At 46.1% G+C, this 22068-nt stretch overlaps 1 protein-coding gene across 2 annotated transcripts in view; it reads right to left on the bottom strand.

The window, feature by feature from the left end:
• LOC144165203 (deoxyribonuclease-2-alpha-like) overlaps window positions 1–22068 on the bottom strand; it is a 68360-nt gene that overhangs the window by 5301 nt on the left and 40991 nt on the right. For both annotated transcript variants that reach the window (XM_077695324.1, XM_077695323.1), the window contains one exon: window positions 17901–18154. In XM_077695324.1, coding sequence (XP_077551450.1) covers window positions 17901–18154 — 254 coding nt within the window. The remainder of the gene's footprint in view (window positions 1–17900; window positions 18155–22068) is intronic.

The following is a 22068-nucleotide window of genomic DNA, read 5'->3' as shown; positions in this document are numbered from 1 at the left end:
TCACAGCAAGCCGGCCTAGTTGGAAACGATTCATGATTGGACTTGCGCAAAACAAACGGGGACGAGGAAGAACGACAAGGACGAACGACAAGGAGTGCGCTCGTCCTTGTCGTTCTTCCTCGTCCCCGTTTGTTTTGCGCAAGTCCAATCATGCCTCTGACCGTCAATGCTTAGTGATAAATCATGGGTGAGCTCTAATAGTTGAGTGTTCGTCGAGAGAACCTTCCGAAAACCATGTTGGCAAGGGGACAGGAAGTGGTCAAGTTCAAGATGTGTTATTATGTGTTTAAGGATTACATGTTCAAGAATCTTACACACCGTACAAGTTAAAGAAATAGGCCACATCTGTTTTGTTTCCTTACTTATGTACTGGAAATATTTTGGCCAGCTTCCATTCTTTCAGGAGTCTTGCGACAGTTAATGACTTATTAAAAAGAACGCATAAATATTTTGATACCCATTATTTTGTATTTTTAAGAAAAATATTTGGTACTTTATCAGGTGCGGTGGATTTCTTTGCATCTATGGCTAATAAAAGATTCAATACTCCGGCTTCGGTTACCATACGAGGTGGTCCTATAGTGCCGTGATTAAGTGGGCCTATGTGTGGTAAGTTACCATCATCGACTGTAAAGACAGACTAGAAGTAGTTATTAAGTAAGTTTGGTGTTTTTACGTTGTCTTCAGGTGATGTGGGTTGATCATTACATTTATTGGGGTTTAAGTAATTCCAAAATTTTGTAGGAGCTGCTCTTTATAAACCTAGGCAGGGTCTTAGTGAAGTAATTAGACTTTGCGATCTTTATTTTAGATTTCAGAGTGGTAATGGCCGTGACAAGTTGGTTTCCGCTTGGTTGTTGAGAGTTTGCTTTTCGTGCCTTTCTAAGCCGTTTTACCTTTCGTTTGGCGTGGATGATATCGCGCGTAATCCGTGGGTTTCCTTATTAGGACTCTTGCGTTTGGTTGGCACGCAATTAATAATACAAAAGAATATTATATCTTTAAACTTGTGCCACAGTCTCTGTCTGCTGAATTTCCCGTCGCAAGCTTTTCGAAGCCGTCGTATTCGTGAATCAAATGGTCAAGTATGCTTGTATCGTCAGCATTCATAAAATCGTGAAATGTTTTCGTTGGTGGCAAGGAAACCAGTCTGCTTTTTTCCGGTATAGAGCAATACGTCAGCTGGTGGTCTGATATGCCTTAGAATATATCTATTTTACTGTATTCGCGTGAGTAGTGATCGCTTATAAATATTAGATCGAGAACATTAAACGTTGTTTCTTGCGTGCGCGTTAGTTGTTTGATGAGTTGGTGCAGGTTAAAATCTAGCGTGATATCGCAGACGATATCGGACTTCGGAGAATGAAACGTCATGGTTTGCCAATCGATATCAGTGTTGAAATCGCCAAGCAAGGTCTGTCTGGCGGCTTTTAGGTGTGTAGCTATATAGCGATAAATTGGCAGAACACCCGAATGTTCTGCCCTCTTTCGATCTTTTGCGGTTCTTCTTTCCGGAATTCTACCCCCCCCCCCTTTTTAGGAGCCACTGCCCGCACGGCTATTCGCCTCTCGAGCGCCTCCGCTAGACGCTAGCTGATCGTATCCCGCTTCTAACACCCCTTCTCGGCCCGCTTCCAGATAAAGGTCTAATACCTCGACGCCTTACGAGGTGTCCAAACTGGCCCGTTCGCTCCTTCACGGTCTTCGGTACGCGACATCCTTTTCCCTTGACCCCCATGAATCGCTGACCACGCAAGCCACGCCTCGTCGTCATCCTGCAACGCGTGGTTTACGCCGCCCCAGTACCCGCACTGCGTCCCACATTTTCTCCAGCCGTGCCTTCACACGTTGACCGTTCCCCGGGGAAGTATGCCAACCTTATTTCCTACCATGGCTTCCCTCCTGCGCATGTTGGAGTCCTTATCGATTGTGACTCGGTGCTCGCTTTGCGTCTTTACCTCCGTAAATGGTTTTAAAGCGAAGCTTTCTACCTCTACAGGCCAACGGTTCCTTCGTGGCGAGCGGGACAAGAAACACCCAACGCGGCTAGGCAGGCGGAGGGCGGTTTTCACTCACAGAGCACAGTGTAGATGGCGCAAGGAATGGTTACCAGCGTTCCCCGCCCGCAGGTGCTCACGCCGGTGGGCGCGTCGGCGGGACGGCTTTGTCGTCTGCTTTAGCGAAGGTTGTTTTGGGCCTGTTTTGGCGCAGCTTCGTGTCCATTGCGTGCTTCCATCGTACGGCTTGATTAACTTGTTCGACAGCACCTCCTGAGTAACCCAGGCCCGATGCGATTAAGTGGTCGTACAGCAAAGATATGTTGACGATTCCTTTTCAGGGCGGGAAAACAAAATATAGACACCACATACAGACATCTGGCCGCTAGAGAAACGCTATCTTTGCCGCACTGCTTGCCATGAATGGGACTCCGTTTAATAAATTGGTGAATACTATTGCGATTGTGTTTTAAGAGGCACTATGAAAGGTGAAGGGAATCACTGGTTCAGTTAAATAGTGATTATAAGAGTTCCCTCAGCTTTCTCGAAACTCCTTAAATTACTAAACTAAATAGTTCAAATCGGTATGAATGGGAAGCACTAAGCTCACATGCCGAATTGTTTCGTTGTCTGCGCTTGTGTCGCGCGGTCATCTAGCCCTGAGCTACCACGTTACGATGGGTAGGTTCCGCCATCTCACCCTTAGAAAGACGCTGCTCTACGTTTTCTTTCTGCCGACGCACGGCCGGCTACAGCGGCGGCGTCGCAGCTCTATCACGGCCGTGGCCGACGCTGCTTCGTTCTGGACGCCGCCGCCGCGAAGTCCGGGTAACGGCTGCCAGAATCTCTGGTTTTACTCTTCGTAGAGCCACGTGTGTTAATTCAAGTTACGTCACATGGACAATTGTTCTGGGTGTCGTTTAAAGCTTTGCTTTCCAACCACCTTCACAGCGTGGATTGGAGCCAATTTAGTTTCAGCCGCCGTTTTTCTCCGTACTGCATACGCGCTGCTCGTGCCTGCCTTCTTGCCCTTCACTGTTTTTTTGCGTCAGCGCTCGTTGCTTCTCGGTGATGAGCGCTCATGGTGATGAGCACTCAAACTCACTCACATTTTTTTTGGAGGGATCAGCATACACTCAGACTTTGACTCAGAACAGTATTTCTAGGCTCACTCAAACTCAAACTGCGAGCGAATGGGAGACTCAGAAATCGTTCGGTCTGAGAACTCAACATAGACTCTGACCTCAAATAAATTCAGAACTCACTTGGCCTGAAAACTCACTCGGGCTCAGAATGTAAATAATCTCAGGACACCGATGGACTCAGCTGGACTCAAAACTCACACGAATTCAAAATTCAGAATTCACGCGTGCTCAGGAATCATCGAACTTCAATTTCTTGCGGGCTTCAATTTCTTATAACTCAAGTGAGGCCGGAAAGAATTCTCGCTGCAGATTTATTACAGCTACCCTTGCTAGGCCATGACGACAAACAGATTTAAGTATGTATGCACCACACCCTTCATACGGACGGCGTGTTCATGGCAGAGATCACTCAGGAGCGAAATTCTCTTCATGATCTTCGAAAGCTCTTCATGGTCAGAGTCCCATAAAGTACATTCTTGTTCTGCATCCTCAAAAAAACGCCTTAGGGCAAAGCCAACTGTTCCCACGATTCTCTAAAGCGCGAGCCGTGCGTAGGTGTGCCTTTGTTTTTGTTTACGTGGTTTCTCGCTTATTATAGGCGGGTTAATTCCGAAGGAGACGTCCTCCGGGGAAGAAATTTTAACTCTGCAGGACGAGCACATGAGAGGGAACTATACCGACGCCGTTCTGCGGCTTCCCTTTTACTTCTTTTGTGTCGTCGTATAGTTCGGATCACAGACGCTGAAGACGGCGAAAATATCCGAGTATGCGGAACATGTAAACTCTGTGCTGAAGGGCGCGGTCCTCCGATTCTCCACTGCGAAAGAACGTGTCTGGCCTTTATTACAGACAATTTACACAATTGAATGACGGCGACGACAGGCTCCTCACGGAATCACTTTCTCCCTTCAATATTCTTCAGACCACTCAGCTGTGTGGTCATCCACCCTCACAGGGTGGAAGGAAGCATGATTTGATTGTAGGGGCGAAGCACCTTAGGGCCTCGCTCGGTCCGGGGCTTGGCGTCCGTGTACACTGTGTTGCACATGCGCTAGGAGCACTGGATTTGATTGAATTGGATAGAAATGGGTTGTTGGATTTGGATTAGATTGAAATGGGTTGGATTGGGTTAAATTGAATTGTATCGGATTGGAATGCATTGGAATTGTATATACAGTACACAAGCGTTGTCACTCATTTACATGCGTGAGTGGGCAATGCCACGGGTGATTCATGGTAAGAACGATTCCCAGTGCTTCGCCCACTCGTCATGATTCACTTCGTGGAGATGCGTTAATTTTTTTGAAGTACGCTTTCTTCGTTCCATTCGCGTGGTTATGGTGGCTACATAAGCATGGCGTGCAGTGCAGCGTAGGTGCCGCGGAATCGCGGTTTTATGTAAAGAGGGCGGTGTGCTATATTGTGGCGGATTGAATGTGGCCAACACAACACTGACTCTTGAGCGAGTTTCTAGCCGTGTTTTCGGCATTCTACGGTTATGTTTTATTTTCAGCAAGGCCCTGTATTCACGCTGCCCGCCGAGTACTGATACGGCTTGTCAAAGCGCCGTGACCCTGCGTTTTCGTGGTCGTTGCTCTCCCCGTTTCGCTTGGATTTAGGTGCAATAGGAAAACATTTTACAACGAAGATACGTCTGCTTACAGAGGTTCTCGCAGTGGCGTGGATGCTTTTCTCGGGGCCTCAGTATCTCTACGTGCTCTGTCGCTCGCTCGTTTGTTCGTTTGTTCGTTAGTTCGTTCGTTCGCTCACGCTTGCTTGTATTTCGCTCCGCACTTTCCTAGCCATTTGGAGTTTACCTTCTCCTCTGTCATGGTAATTTGGAGGCCACCTATAGTCTGAATTTCCGGACGCCGGGCACGCCAACATTTTGCAACTGCGCAGGACGTGTGTACTTACTTGAAGGTTGCCGTGCCCCGATTCTCCACCACGAAAAGCCCCAATTGGAGGCCACCTACCGAGATCGAATGACGCCGATGAACGGCTAGTCGCAGCACAACTTCCAGCAAGACTGTGCCTTTGTTAGAAATTCTGTGTATACGCTGATAATGCACCTTCACACAGTCGAGTATATTTTTTCACGTATAGGTATTTTGTTAAGGCTGATCCTCCTCGGCCACCCAAGGGGCATCATTAAGGCGAAACCTTGTATGTCTAATTGGAAGGTTTGCCTCGAATAAGCCGTAAGAAAAACTCGAAATGAGTTATGCAAGCACCCAAGTGAACGTAAGGATCGTCTTGAATTTTCTGAATCGACGCTGAATCCTCTTTGTAATTCCAGATCAACTGCTCGGAGCTCACAGCAGCCCGCGCACTACAGTGTTGTTATACGATCAACGAGTCGGCACGTGGCAAGTGTGTGAACCCCGCCGGGTGATCAGCTGGCTGCGTGTTTCTCGGGGAAACCAGAATGATCTGCGCATCTGCCACCATTATATAAGGACTGCAAGACCATCCCACTGCACATTCGAGAGCGATATAGGCAGCCGAAAGCATCGCCATGACGCTGAATCCTCTTTGTAATTCCAGGTACGTGCAAACAATTGTAATTGGATTGCACACAGAGTTGCCTATGGGCTTATAGATGGCTCCGAAAATTTGTGAAGCGATTTCTGTTTTCTTGCCAAGTGTTTATATTGAATTTGTCCACAATCTGACTCATCATGGCCACTGATGCAAATCCACTCACACTGATCAGCCAGTCATTGGTGGAAAAGCCGCCTGGGTCTGTAAAAGAACTGGCTAAAGCATTAGTGGATTTGGCCTCTCGCCTTGAACAGGTCACACCTTGTATAAGGGCAGACATCCAGTCCGTTGCTGCGGACTACAAGGCTTCCCACACCGAAATGCAGCATTTGGGGAAATCCGTGACGGATATGAGCGTGAAGTTTGAACAATTAAAGACTGACGTTCAAAATGTGTGTCGCGACGTTTCGGCAGCCCAAAAGAAACAGCTAGAAGACCGTGCCGATGCAAAGCAGCTGAAAATACAAGTTAACGAGATGCGGCAAGAGATAATACAATTGAAGCAGTACAGCCGTAGGAACAACTTAGAAATCAAAAGTGCCGCCGAGCGCTGAAGAGTCGCTGCCGGAAATCATGCTGACACTAGGCGGTTGTTTGAAAACCGAATTGAGCGTTAAGGACATTGACGCTATCCACCGTGTCCCTACAAAAGACATGAACAAACCGAACATTGTTGTCAAGTTCATTTCGAGAGAGAGGCGTGACCAGTTCATGCTCAAAGCCAAAAAACAAAGGCTCAGCACGTCCGTGCTAGGTCTGGAGGCGAATGCGCCCATATATGTTTACGATCACCTGTGCCCAGACAACAAGGTTCTTCTAGGCAAAGCCATCCAGGCTAAACGTGACAAGAACTGGAGGTTTGCGTGGGTGACTGAAGGAAAAATCCTCGTGAGGAAAACAGAAAATTCACGAGTCCTGCGTATAACATCCGAGGAGGATCTCGAAAAGGTTGTCTAAACTCGTCACGCAAGGCCGTTAGGCACTTTCGACTTTTTGCACAACAATGTTTTCCATTAATCAAGTGAACGACACACAACCAAAAAATCTGAGTTTTTCTGTGGTTCATTGCAACATACGCAGTCTTCGAAAAAATGAAGACTCGCTTTTGAAATTTTTAGGCAAGCACAGTTTCACGTTCGATGTTATTGCCTTATCGGAAACCTGGCTTAAAGCAGGTGAAAAGTTTCCTATCACTGGATACAGTGCCGTTTCCAGTTCCAGAAGCAACCGCTCACGCGGAGGGGGCGTCGCCCTTTACATTAAGTCATCCTTGCAGTACACTGTTTTGTATGACGTGCTGATAAACGATCAAGCACTGGAAGCCGTCTTTATCAAACTACGCGATGGCATAGTTGTTGGCGCGCTATATCGCCCACCAAATTCTGGTGTGGCGCAGTTCCTAGATTTAATGGAAACCATTTTAGGCAATATAAGCCAGATTCATTATGGCCCTGTTATAATCAGCGGTGACTATAATTTGGACGCTGCCCATAACCAGAATATAGACTACCTCCTTTTTATTACAGTCGTACAATTACAAAAACCTGATTTCTGAACCTACCAGAACTATTGGCACTTCCTCCACGTGTATCGACCATATCCTGAGAAATGAGGAACAAATTTGTACTGGTGTTTATGATGTACGCATTACTGACCACTCATCAGTGTTTGCGCTCTTGGGTAATAAACAGTCATCCATTAACATGAAGTATGCCACTGGCAAAGGACTTTGAAGCGTTGTGTAGTTAACACAACGCTTCAAAGAAAAATAGCTGATATAAACAAAAGTATTATATTTGATTCTGACGTCCACAAAGAACACTCAAACCTGATCGAGTTTCTAAAACGCGCAATAGATGAAAGTACTACGTATAATACTAACAAATACACTGAACCGCTGTGTCCCTGGATGACCCACTCGATACTTAAGCCAATCAAAGAAAAGGATACTTGGTACCATAGGTGGAAACAGCACAAAAATTAACCCCTACTATCTTCAGCGTTTTCGTGCTTCCCGTAACCTTGTGGTTGGCATGACCAGGAAGCGAAAAAAGGAATTTTATATGTCTCTGATGGAAAATGCGAATGGAAACACCAAACAAACATGGAATATAATTAACAACGTCATAGGACGCCCTGCTAAGAAAAACAACACCCCGGATATAGTTAACTCTGACAAAGCAGAAGAATTTAACACGTTTTTTGTCAACATTGGTCAGGAATTAGTTCGCGACATACCCCCTACTTCATTTAAAACAAATTTACCGCAATTGCAGGACCCGTTTTCGCTGCGTGACATCACCCATGGCGAACTGATATCTGTCGTTACCAGTTTGGAAAACCGAAAACCTACTAGACAGGACGGGATAACAGTTGGGACATTGAAAGATAGCATCGACGTCCTTGCTCCAGTGCTACTAAGAATTTTTAATGATGCGTTGCATATGAGTGTTTACTCTAACATTTTAAAACTTGCTAAGGTTGTTCCCGTATTTAAAGCCGGAGACGTCAATGACCCTGGCAGTTAACGCCCAATTACAGTGCTCAGTGTCATAAACCCTATCCTTGAAAAACTAATTTCAGTTCAATTGCGAAACTATTTAGATCAGAATTATATAATTATGAGCAGCCAGCATGCCTTTAGGGCAAATAGGTCGACGTCCACCGCTTTAATAGAATTAACCCAAAAAATACACATCTGTTTGCACAATGGTGACACGGCCTTAGTAGTTTTTTCGGACCTAAAGAAGGCATTCGATACTGTAGATCACGCTATATTATTAGACAAATTGCAAATCTTAGGGTTCAGCAATTCCGCGTATGACCTATTGTTTAGTTACTTATCTGGCAGAAAGCAATATGTTTCATTTGACAACTACAAGTCCTCCCTCTCGGCTAATAATATTGGAATCTCACAAGGGTCAGTGCTGGGGCCGGTTTTGTTTTCTCTTTACACAAATGATTTTCCCAGCATACTAACATGCTCTCAGGCTATATCTTATGCCGATGATACTGCAATAATGTTTACAGAGAAAACAATAGCTAAGGCGGAAGCTATTGCTAATTTAGAATTAACGCGCATTTCTCATTGGTCCAATGGTAATAAACTAACAATAAACGGAACCAAAACAAAATATATTGTCTTTCCATCGCAACCGAGGTCTGCAACAGATACATCCCCTAAAATATTCTTAGACAACGGCGAACTGGAACAAGTAGACTGCATTAAATACCTTGGCGTCAAACTACACTCGCAATTAAATTGGAAAGCCCACATTGAAAGCGTTTGTTCGAAACTTGCCTCTACATGCTTCATATTGCTAAGACCTAGAACCTATTTTAGCGGTCCTATATTAAAACAAATTTATTTTACCCTGTTCCACTGTCACCTCACTTACTGCTGCGAATCATGGGCATTTACATTTAGAACACATCTCGAACCTCTGGTTCGATTGCAGAAGCGTGCTTTACGCACCATACCTTTCTCACCCAGGTGCGCACCAGGTGCCCCGCTATTTCGCGACCTACAGATTTTACCCTTGGCGCTCACAGCTGAAATGAAAGTTGAAATCATAATAAATAAGGTGATACACAACAACTACCCAATGCCAGTCGACCTGTTCACAATTCCTACCAGAAATACTCGCCATGCAAACCATGGGAACTTTAACCTACCAATCACTAGAAATACACACGGCCAAAGTCTCATACAATACTACGGAGCGAAAATATGGAACACGATTCCACTTGAAATTAAAGTATCCACTAATTTCCTGTTTACAGTAAAAAGATTTTTCAGTGCAAACTTTGAAAACTGATTGCGTTTCCTATTTGTGCATCTGCGAAATATCATACCAAGTATTTCCTATCATTGCAGTGTACGGCTTGCTATTCAGTGCTGTGCTTTTGTGTATATGCAATGCATGTATCCAGTGTGCGATATGTATACCCAAACAGAGAATATGCTTGTGTGTACACAAATACACGAGCGTCATCATCATCATCATCACCAGCCTATGTACGCACACTGCAGGGCAAAGGCCTCTCCCATTATTCTCCAATTACCTCGGTCCTGTGCCAACTGTGACCAATTTATCCCCGCCAACTTCTTGATCTCATCTGCCCATCTAACTTTCTGCCGCCCCCTGCAACGCTTGCCTTCTCTAGGGATCCACTCTGTTACCCTTAATGACCAGCGGTTATCTTGCCTTCACATTACATGCCCTGCCCACGTCCATTTCTTCCTCTTAATTTCTACTAATATGTCTTTAACACCAGTTTGCTCCCTAACCCACTCCGCTCTCTTCTTGTCCCTTAATATTATACCTATCATTTTCCGCTCCATTGCCCGCTGAGTCGTTCTCAATTTAAGTTGAACCCTCTTAGTGAGCCTCCAAGTTTCTGCCCCGTAGGTGAGTGCCAGTAAGATGCAGCTGTCATACACTTTCTTTTTCAGCGACAATGGTAGGCTGCTATTCATGTCTGTCAAATGCACCCCGAATGTCTGCCAAATGCACCCCACCCCATTCTGATCCTTCTAATTATCTCTGCCTCATGGTTGGGATCTGGGGTCACAACTTGGCCTAAGTATATATATTCGCTTACCACTTCCACTGCCTCGCCATCTATCTCAAACTGCTGGGCTGTCCCGAGGTTATTGATCATTACTTTAGTTTTCTGCATATTAATTTTCAGGCCCACGGTTCTACTCTGTTCGCCCAGTGCGAAAAGCATGTTTTGCAATTCGTCCCCCGAGTTACTTAGCAAGGCACCGTCTTCAGCAAATCTGAGGTTACTGAGGTATTTTCCATTAACCTTTATTCCCACCTGTTCCCAATACAACATTCTGAATACTTCTTGTAAACATGCTGTGAATAACATTGGAGAGATTGTGTCTCCTTGTCTGACACCCTTCTTTATAGGTATTTCACTGCTCTCCCTATGGAGGATGATGGTAGCTGTAGACCCATTATAGATATTATCCTCTCGTATTCTTACATAATGCTCATCTACCCCTGGTTCCGTAATGCCTGAATGACTGCTAGGGTTTCGACCGAGTCAAATGCTTTCTCATAATCATAAACACCAGCATATTCACGTGCAATTTCATGTGTACATGGGAACCATTTACCCAGTAGTTTATGTGTCTGCTCGCACAGATATGTGCCTGCGTGTACACAGATACTGGCATATATTCATGTACAATTTCATGTATGCATGGGTAGAATTATGCATGTATGATTAAATAGATGAGTGCACTGTGTATATGTGTATATATATGTTGTGTATGTATGTGTATATATATGTATACAGAAATAAGTGTTGGCAGTCAAGAAAACCTCGGAAAGCAAAGGGAGGATGTGGTAGGTCATTGAAACAGATAAAGAAAGAAAGAAAGAAAGAAAGTGGCGAAAAAATGCCCGCCAGGTGGGATCCGAACCCACGACCTCCAGACAGACGTATGTATATGTATACATACATATGCCTATATATATACATATATATGTGTATATATGTAATATGTGTATATGTATGTATATACATCTCTGCAGAATGAATTCATGTGTGCGTATTTGTATCTGTACATATATGCTGATGTTTATTTACTCGTTTTAAATTTATTAGCGTAAATCTTGTGTTGACGTTTTTTTTTGCTGCAAACGCATTTGTATATGGCCCTCCACTCGCTTCGGCTATTGGCCTAACATTTTCTTGCCTGTTTACATGTATATTTCAACAAAATAAACTCAAACGTAAACTCAAACTCAATACCAGAAGCGAACCAAAGCGTCCCAGCTGCATAAAGAGATGATTATGATTACCAAAGTTAAAGGGGTCCTGAAATACCTTCCGGCGATGCGTTGATGTACATGTAACCAAATAAAGCAATGTATTAGCAATCTCCTCCCGCAAGAATTTTGTTGAAGCGATGAGTATTAGCTGAGAAATCGTAAATCAAAAACCGCGCATTATCGTCGCGCCGCGTTTCCTCCTCCTTTCAACTTACTCTCCGCTGTTGACGGCGAGCGAGCCTTCCCTCCCATGATGCTGCGCTCCTCCGCGGTGACGTACTTCCGCTGTTGCGCTGCTCACACAGCCGTCTGCTACGGGCAAGATTTGTTGACACCGTGAATCCCGCACTCAGCTCAAGCGAACGAAAAATCTGGCCCCATGTGTGCGGCGGCCTGGCCTTGCCCTTTCGCGGTGTACGTTGCTGCAGAACTTTGCTATCAGCGGCACGCGACTTTTTATCGGCGGCGAACTCGCAGCCGCACGGGAAGGATCCTGCGCTCGCTCCCTTGGATGCACAGCGCACTGTTTATCCAAAAAGCGCTGTATCAGATGTGGCCCCGCTGGTGCCGGGTCTTATTTTGTGGCAGTGGTAATTCCTGCCTGCGGCATGTGAAAAAGACATTTTAAACCGATACAGAACCCGTGCACAAAACGCCAGTTCAGCTTGGGGCGACGCGTGGTGGAGAGCGGCAACGTTGGCAAAACATGCTCCGGCCTCTGAGCTTTCTAGCGCTGGAGCGAGCACTTCTTTGACAATATCAAACATCGGTTGTCCTGGCAACAAGGCACAAACCGCCCTGGAAGTCAGTTACGGTTGCGTGATCCCGGTTCAGCTTGGGGCCCCACCTCGCGGCATATGGGCACTGCAGGCATACTACTCACTCCCATTTGGAAGTGCGAGATGCGTTTGGCATTACAGGAGGCGATGGTGTGTGTGTTGTGTACGCCTTTGTTTCGCGATGAAATGCGACGTTGTGCTTCTGCGGATGGATAGTGCTTCCCATGGTCTGGATTATCTTTCTCGAGCGGCGTACGACTCAACCTTGCATGGGGTATCTGCAGTGTGCGTGGCTAAAAGCCATCTCGGCTTGTGCGCCAGAGTTAAGTGACTTGCTGTTCGTCCCCGCAAACCGCGCGCGAGGTGAGTGCCGAATTTACGAGGGGCAGGAGGAGGCAACCCATCGTCTGTCAGTCGCGGTTCGGACTTGCAACGCATGTTGTGACGTTGTGTTCGTTCGAAACACATCTCTGGATTGTTTGGAAGTTGAATAAAATGTATGCGTCAAACCCGGGCATTCGGCTCAGGGCGTTCTCTGCGATTGCAAGAAAGAAGTGCCACGGGGTTTCAACGCTTTCTTTATGGAACGTACTCAAGTAAGAGAATATCCATGTCGTGTTATGGCCGTGTTGCATTCAATACAAACGGTTAAGCGTTTGTTTACACTTGTTTCGTTTGTTGTAAAATGTCCAAGCACTCCGGCACTCCGCTGGCAGAGCAGCCGGCGAGCCACCGCTGAGCAGACGACTCATCTAGTTGCCGGAAGTGCGTGAAAAAGCCGCCCAATAGCAGGATGTCTAGCTCATGACGAACATCTGGGAATCGATGATGTAGACATGTGAAGATGGCGGCGTCCAAAAACACGAAGGAAAGGGTGAGAAAAAAACGACAAACTTTGCAACAAAAGTGTGAGCTTTCCGCTGCGCTGGTTGGTTGGTTGTGGGGTTTAACGCGCCGATGCAACGCAGGCGATGAGGCGCGCCGTAGTGGAGGGCTCCGGATTAATTTTGACCACCTGGGGATCTTTATCGTGCGCCGAAATCTCGTACACACGGGCGTTTTTGCTTTTCGCCTCCATCAGAAAAGCGGCCGCCGCGGCCGGGAATCGAACCCGCGACCTCGTGCTCAGCAGCGCAACGCCTTAGCCACTGAGCCACCGCGGCGGGTTCCGCTGCGCGTAAAAGAGTAATACTTGGCACAGATGATGTTGACGACCCAATCTAACGATTGCGCTAGTCAATTTATTGTGCTCAAAACGCCTTTCAGGGCCCCTTTAAGTAGGTGGATCAAGATAAATTCTAATCTGTTAACGTGGAATAAATTGATATAGGATGGAGTAATGATTGCTAGGTATTAGGAGTAATGATAAATAAGGTGGAATTAAGGCTCCTACCATAAATTAGGATACATTAGGGTAGGGATTAAGGTAACTTACGGTAAGTAAACATAAATAAATATGAAAGGGTGATTAAGATGTGTGTGAGGGGGCACTTTTCATGGCAAGGATACCAATGAAAAAAGGCGAAGAGCTCGTGCCGAGGACGGCGAAGAGCGCGTGTCTAGCACCAAGACAAAGGAGAAGAAAGAGAAAGGGCAGGAGACGCGGAAGCCAGGTGGCAAGTCGGAGGCAGGAGTTACGCGGTGATCGGCGAGTACTCTGCTGGGGGAGACCGCCCACGAGACCTCAAGGCCAAGCCACATCCTCCCTTTCTCCTTCAAGATTGTCACCCATGTCCCTACAGCTTCTGCAATGCGACTAGCGTGCGCCCGAGGTTTCACACCACATCGCAACTTCGCAAACGGCCTGTGCCATCAGCAAGGTGACACAGCGCCAGCTGCGATCACACCGAGCAAGTGTACCGCTCCAGATCATCGACGCCATCGACTCTTCCAACGTGAGCCAGAATAAAGTTGTGCATAGTACTGCTTTCCTATTTGACTGTACCAGCTTGGTTAGGGTTCATATTTATTTGTGCATTCTGTCCTCCCAATTTGTTCAGTTAATATCCTTTGTCCTTGCATGTAGCCTACACTCTTCGTCCTTCTCCACCGGGTCGGATAACACCTCCCAATAAACAAGAAAAATCTGCATCACATTGGGTAAAGGACGGTAAAATAGCGTGGCTACTGTGTCGATATACGTATAAAAGGTGCCCCTGGTATTATATTGCTAGGCTTTCGTCTTCAAAGCTCGGAAGAAGACTTAACTGTCCCGAGAAATATTTCAAAGTCGTGAGATGTTTTGACAACTTCAAAGTTGGACGTCTCACTCGCGTGTGTACTCACATTTAATAATGATTATCGATAACATAACTGTGAAGAATGCATTTTAGTTGAAGTTTCGTATTCACACTGAAAAAAAAGGGTCGATGGGAACTGAGATGCGAGAGCGACTAAAATGTAAGCTGCCCTCACATGACCAGCGTGTAAGGTAGGATAAGGGATGGAACAAAAGTGGAGGCAAGGGTTTCAGTTATTGCCCGTTGTAGTCTCGGAGGTTATATCTTAAGGTTAAGCAAGGCAGGAAGTTAGAAGGTGAGGGGATATGGCTTCATACGCTGCGTGGCGGACTACTTACTCGTTTCGTCGCAGTTGTCTTTTTAGTTCGGCGCGTTTTTACAAGGTCGCGCCGAACGGGAGTAAATTTGATTTAATGGTTTTGCCATGCGTAAAGCTGTCGTTGTCCAGCCGCATAGTATTTTTTCACATCGAACTTGCTAAGAATAAATTATTTTAGGGTGCTTAGCTGGAAAGCCCTTACGGCGGCTCCTGGTTTTAACCTAACGATTGCGAACTGCGCCAGTCGGCCAAACCGCCTCGTCAACTGCGGCACGTTTCCCTGGGTTCCTTTCCCTGATCGCTGCAGAATAAAATCTGTATCTGCACTTGTGGGATATATATCCTTCGTAAGAAAATAGCTTAAAGAACTGTGGCTAAGACGCTCTGGGAGGTGGCAGCCATTTGTTCGGGTATGCGCCAAAGAAAATGGTCGGTGTTTGCTAAAGTAGTTTCACTTTCTGTAACCGCCAGCTCAACCAACCCCCCTTTACGCACCTCGGCGAAATATCCATCTTTAAGCCTCCATGGAAATTGCGCATAAATCTGGGTACTGATTCCGCATATGACTTGAATAAAAGGTATTCAGAGGTATAGAGCCTTACACTAAACGGCTTTTAGACAGGCGCTAACAACAAATTGAGCATCTTAAAACATGCTACAATTGGCTGGAAGAGTTTGTGAAGATGTCCTCCGGCACCTTTTTCACCCAGTTGTGGCGGGAAACTCCCATAAAATCAATTTTCCCCTAATTCTTTTTTAGATTTTCTAAATCTAAAACAGATTTATGAAATCTGTACAGTTTCCCTTTGTAGCAGTACGCCTGCATTGAGGTGGATGTCAAATTTTCCTTCGTTAAAACCAGGGTGTCGAACCGAAAAAAATACCGGTTCGGTTACGGTTCGGGTTCGGGTGAAATAATTTCGTTCCGGTTCAGTTCCGGTTCGACAAAATCACGTGCCGAACCGGTTCGTGAACCGGTTCGGGAGCTTGAACCGGTTCGGGAACCGGTTCGATGAGTTGAATTGTCACTGAAATTAGAAAAAAAAACATTTCGCAGTTTAAAGCGACAGTAAAATCAAAACACAAACAAAAATTCAAAATGCTGCTGTTCCCCAAGGGCAGTGGCGCAGTTGCAAAGCAAACTTTAAATAATCACGAGATATTAGGAAAACAGATGAAGTGGTGACGATTTACCACCTACTTTCTCGTCCAGACTTTATGTTGTCCTAACGACTATTCATAAAGCCACCGCTAAGAGATATGACGGTGGGATATATTTTCTGCCCTTTCATTTTTTTGTTGAAATCCCAATCGTCGCTATGGAATCGCCCATCACGCTAACCTTGAAGCCTTAAATTTAGGTCTGCGTACTGGCGTGTTCAAATATCAGCGCTTAATACCAATGACGCACATTTTTTTTATATTTGTAACAAAACAGAAAAATCCTACTACAGGCCCATAAATACTAGCAATGAATTAGATCATTTGGTCACCCTGAATAATTTGTTAGCTGTCACCCTATCGAATGTGTTAGCCACACTTTTGTTAAAAGTAAGCTTTAGTTAACACTCAGCCACTGCATTATTGCTCTGACCACTGCAATTCCTTTTGAGAAAGCTATACTGGATGTGTGCATTACAATCAGTGTGTCATCGTACCGCCTGACCCCCGGCCATCGTTCCGTGTGCTACATTGCGTAATCTTATAACAGATTATGATGTTACAAAATGAAAGGGAAATGTGACGCGCGGAGCATGAGAAGAACTTTTTTGGGTAGACGCTCTTTAATTCGTCCACAGCAGTACTCCCCTAAGGCGCTGCTGAGCGCGAGGTCGCGGGTTCGATTCCCGGCCGAGGCGGCCGCTTTTCTGATGGAGGCGAAAAGCAAAAACGCCCGTGTGTACAAATTTTGGCGCACGTTAAATATACCCAGGTGGTCAAAATTAATCCGAAGCCCTCCACTACGGCGCGCCTCATCGCCTGTGCTGGGTCGGCGCGTTAAACCCCACAATCAAATCAAATCAGTACTCCCCTCCGGAACGAGTAGCAGCAGAAGTAATGTAGCGAGTGGAGCAGTCAGTACAAGTGCACCTTCGAAAAAAAAAGCAGATCTGAAAGAGACAAAACTGAAACTGCAGAACAAGCAGAAAAGATGATCGCTCAGCGAATGGGACAGTGTGAGGTACCGGCCTTCCTTTCTGCACGTGTCATCTGCTTTATTACTGCTTCTGCTTCCAAGACAAGGTCGAGGACTGCAGTTTCTTGCCAAGAGATTAAGTGCGCACCTTAGCAGTTTTCCCTGACATATCTGTTTTTATTTGTACTTGTAAAAAACGGCGCTTGTCCACTGTACTGCCCTCAAAAACGGTCGTGGGTAAGGGACATCGAAGCCACTTGTGGTCAGCAGCAAGCGGTTTAGCCACTGAGCAGCTCCTGCGGTCACACTTGTCAAATATTACAATTTGCAGGTGTCGGACCTTTTAAACAAATTATGAAATGGAAAAAGTTTGCACACATCGGGCTTTCGCTGCTGCGCACTGGAGCACTCCTGCAGCCTGATTGCTCCACTAAAGTTGCAGCTAGGGAAGGGCAAAGTCGTTTTATATCCCCTGCAAGCTGCGGAGAATGACATTTCGTTTGGTCAGCTTCCACTACGCTCGCGCTTCCAGCAGCTACAGACCATTGCTACATTGGTGCTCATTCATTTCCCTTGTTGTTACATAGAGCGTGATAGTGTTCAATTGTCTGGAGGGGAAAGTGCGCGAGCCGGTACGAAGTTGATGGTACGTGAAAGAAAAAAGGCCTGAATTGCATTGACTGTGCAATGTCAACAACAGAGGGTCGAACCGTTTCGGCATGAACCGGTAACCGTTATTTCTTTTTTCGGTTCAGTTCCGGTTCGGGTTCAGCGTGCTCAAAAAATAACGGTTCGGATTCGGGTTCAGTTCCGGCAAAAATACCGGTTCAGTTCCGGTTTTCGGTTCGGTTCGGTTCCGGTTCGACACCCTGGTTAAAACCATAGTTTATTCGTAGCCTAGTGGCGCGTCGACCAAAAATGACACTGTGGGAGCGTGGTCGACGTACCATGCGGTTAAGCGAGCCGATGCATACGTAGTCTGCCTCTCCCGGCCGGTTGAAAGACACCGCCCACTTGCTGTGGTCCTCCGAGTTGTCGAACGTGTGCGATGCATTGGCGTCACTGATGCGCATCTGGAGGACGTCGAGGACGTGGTTGGGCCCGCCACACGCCGGAGGAAGCCTTCCCCCGCCACCGTTGCGCCAACTGGAGGCCAGCAAGTCCGTCCGCAAGGTGGCGCCCACGGCTGCCTCGTACACGTCTGCGACATCGAGCAATCAGTGCTCCGCAGGGAAGTGAGTGCGAAGTGATATTGTGTGACATTCACATGAATTGGCTATGTTCCCGTAAAGTGCGCGAAAAAGTCTAAAGGGAGTCGTATTCGGTATTCTGCGATATACTGGTGTTTTCAAGTTTCCAAGCGACTCGCTTCTACCACGCTTAGGTGATGCGGCACACCTTTTCCATTCGCGTGGAACAGCCAACTACGTTCCACCAGTAGGGAATACGTGAAACACGCTAAAAATCTGCGCTTTCTTGTGTGTCGTATTGCTGGCCGGGCTCTTTTTGCCCCGTGCGGTAAATACCTGAAAGAGCCAGCCAATCGCGGCTTCAAGAGAGTGCGTGGTTTCCCAAAAGCTATTATAGAGAAGGGGGACGAGTAGGAGGGCCGACACTGAATGCGGCGGACTTGTTGTTTTCTAGCTCTTGGCGCTATGAAGGCGAGGTCACACTATGCGATAGAACGCTCCCACCGGGACCGCTGATTGGGCTTTGTTGAACGTGGCGATGCCCTCGTCAGGCACTCAATGCCTTTAGCTCCTGCCCCTTCAGCAGGAATTGTAACGACGACTGCTGAAAAATAAAGCCTTCTTCTTCTTCTTGTATCGATTGCGTGACACCAAGGGCCCGCGTCGTACAGGACTGCAACGCCGGCTCCCAGGGTTGCCTGTTTTGGCGATTTATCGCTAAAGTGGGGAATTTTAGAGGCCATGCTATCGAAATTTCAGTGCGGCGACTTGGCTACTTTCTCGCTCCTATGATCCCTGGCGATTTTATATATTTGCGTTCCCTTCCGACATCTTACATTTCCGTGGAATAGCCAGATATGGCCGCCCAACGGTTTTCAGCTGTTTAGTCAAAACTGAGGGCCAATCAGAACAAGCTGTCAGGCGGATTGCGGCGATCTAGCATTGTGTCTGGAATAAGGTCCAAGGTATCGTAGTCATTTGAAACACGATCACAGGGTTTAAAGGCGCAAGACAAGTGCGGACACTAGAAGAGAAAACCAGTAAGACAAACGAGGTGCCACTTCCAACTAACCTTTATTGAAGAAACAACCAGCATTTATATGTTATCCAAACATAACATCACCACTGTGTTCCCTTGTTAGGAATTCAACCTCTGTTGCTGAAAGGGAAACAGATGGCTTGCTGATGCACTCTTCACCAGCTTTTTTGCTTAAAAATGCTTCGACAATTTCCCTTTCAAGCTTATGACTAGCCCTGCGCAGAAATCTTGTCTGCTCCAACCTTGGTACACATTTCATTGTTTACAGTGGTCAGATATGTGCCCTCCAGCTTTGTTTTTCACAGCCCAATTGTGCTCACGCGCTCGTTCATTGAAATAGCGACCGGTCTGCCCGATGTAAACTTTCGAGCAATTCATTGGGACTTGGTATACAACATTCTTTGTGCACTCGGTTTACTGCATCTCGTGCTTCTTTGTGCAGAGCGGGGCCTTCTTGTTTGACATCATGGGGCAAATCTTTGACAGCTTGCCAGGTGCGTTAAATACAACATTACTACCGTATCTCTGCGGCACCTTCTTTATGCCGTGTGACACACGATGCAAGTAAGGAATGACATGCACCTTCTTCTTGTCGATTTTTTGCTGCTCGCCCTCCTTGTTTCCTTGGCGCTTCACTTCCTGCAAAAGTGACTCGCAAACACCAGACAAAACAAAAGACGGAAATCCTGCAAGTTTTAGCCGTTCAATCTGACATTCAAAGCTATATTGTACTCCGTGATAACAGGATCTGTTCAACGCGGCCCTTATGCAAGTCATCGCTACAGCTCTATAAATTTTGAGTGCGCGCAGTCAAAGGGAATAAGTTGCTTGTTGGCACGAGGGTGGTACTTCCAGCACACGTGGGAGTCCTTGAACGCAAGTTTCAAATCGAAAATAAAAGATAATGTACCGTGTAAAATTCTATAAAGGGTATAATTCACACCAAGTCGCGTTATGCATGACAAAGGTAATTCAAAAGGAAGTTAAATTTCAATAACATGCTCTTTCCACTTTCTGGTAAGTATTATATTGATGTAGATACATATCTTGGATAATACTTTTTGTAGACTTGGCAAGCGAAATCTGCGGTATCTACAACAGAAGAAAATCGTCCAGAGATTTTCTTGTCTAATATTCTATATAACCTACACAGGTTCTGTAAGGTTGCTGAAAGTCAGAACCATATGTTATTGTAACGGACAGCTTTTTTGTATTTCATGCCAAGAGTATAATTATACAATGCCTGAAGAGGGAGCACGTTAAATTCTAAAAAAGTTCTGGTTGAAATATGCAAACTGTAAAGCGCTTAAACCAAAAAACATAATATACACGGTTATGCGTGTTTATTCTGTTGTGGTTTCTGGATCTTTTTATATTCTAGTGCTGTTCACTCTTAGGCAAAAAGGACTAAAATAGGGACTAAAATACAGCCGTTAGTCTTCGCGGGCGACCGTACATCTTCAAGGGGAGTATCTGCGGCAGAGTACGTGCCGTGTGCATAAATGCGGACTAACTGTTCGTCCCCGCCGATCTATAAGGAGTAACGGGAAGACTAAACGCATGCAGTTAGTCTCTTTGCTGCGTCGTTAATCCCCTAATGGCGTCGTCGTTGCCCTTTCGCGCATATGTCTGCGAACAGTTTTATATTTCCAAAACACAAGCCATTGCAGTTACTGGGTGCTTTAGATGGTGCCACCGGAGAAAATATTGATGTTAGTTATAAGAAAATCACCTAGGGTTAGTAGAGCGGCGGGTAATGGCAAGGAGCGGTGAAGCGTGATTTCCATACGCTTCTCGGCGAGGTTTTGTTGATACGCTGTGATGCATACGATTCGTACGAGGTAATAACGGCCAATGAAAGCTTTCAAGCGCCTTAACAGTAACGAAAAAATTAGTGACAATAGCAAAAGTGGATTCCTGAGCATAATATATATGTATATGTTTAACAGACGAGAAAAAACGCATGTTGCTGATGACAACTGCAAAACAAAAATGCTCGCTACAGGTAAGCGTCTCGAAGTTATCTTTTACACTCGGTACATAATTGCCTTGGGCACCAAAGCTATCACAATGCTGCAACTGCTCTAAAACCCGCTTGCATTTCGCAGTCGCAATCGTCTAGCGAATTTGAAGAATCCAGGCTAAGCAACACAGAATTCGCTTTCGCCGATGCAGGAAAATATGGCATGTTTCCTTATTCTGACACTCACACAGACGACACCTTTCACATACGTTACATAGAGCACTTAACATATGTATCGAACACTAAGAAAGCACTTAGCTTGCGCTAATTTGTGCGGAAACAAATGAGTCGTCCGATCGCCCAGCTACCTATCTTAACTAGGCGACGACGAGTTGATTGTTATTTGTGAGAAAAACTATGGTTGTGAGGCTCTAGTTCGAATCGAACTGAGCAATAGTCCCTAAACCTAGCAAAGCACTAAGTGCAAGGCGCAAAACGCGGTCACGTTCGCTTGCACAGATAGAAATTGGGGCACCAGTTGCAATGGATCTGTTGCCTTATGCACAGAACTACACGCTGTACACTTGAATATTATCTACCGTACCTACCACCCGGCGGCGTGGTCCGGCGGATAGCGCGTCGGGTTCTTTGTGTATATTTCCGGGCGTCGGGGGTTCGTTTCCTGCCGGTGCCGGAGTTTCTTTCTTTTTCCTGCAGTCTACGCAGTTCGTCCTTGGGGAGTATCGGAACGGACCATCCGGGTGGGGGACTAACCGTTCGTCCCCTCGCAGTTAGTCCCCAAAGGGACTAATGATTGTGGCAGAGGCCGTTAGTCCCCGAAAGGACGAACTTTTAGTCCTTTTTGCCTAAGAGTGATAGGTCCCACCGCAGTGCCGCACTTCGGCACCTCTTTCTCCAATATC

The sequence above is a fragment of the Haemaphysalis longicornis genome, unplaced genomic scaffold (genome assembly GCF_048455015.1).
Source record: "Haemaphysalis longicornis isolate Haplotype H1 unplaced genomic scaffold, Haemaphysalis longicornis Haplotype H1 scaffold_14, whole genome shotgun sequence".
Classification (NCBI taxonomy): domain Eukaryota; kingdom Metazoa; phylum Arthropoda; class Arachnida; order Ixodida; family Ixodidae; genus Haemaphysalis; species Haemaphysalis longicornis.
The sequence above is the reverse complement of the archived record's forward strand: the minus strand, read 5'-3'. Positions and strand labels throughout refer to the sequence as shown.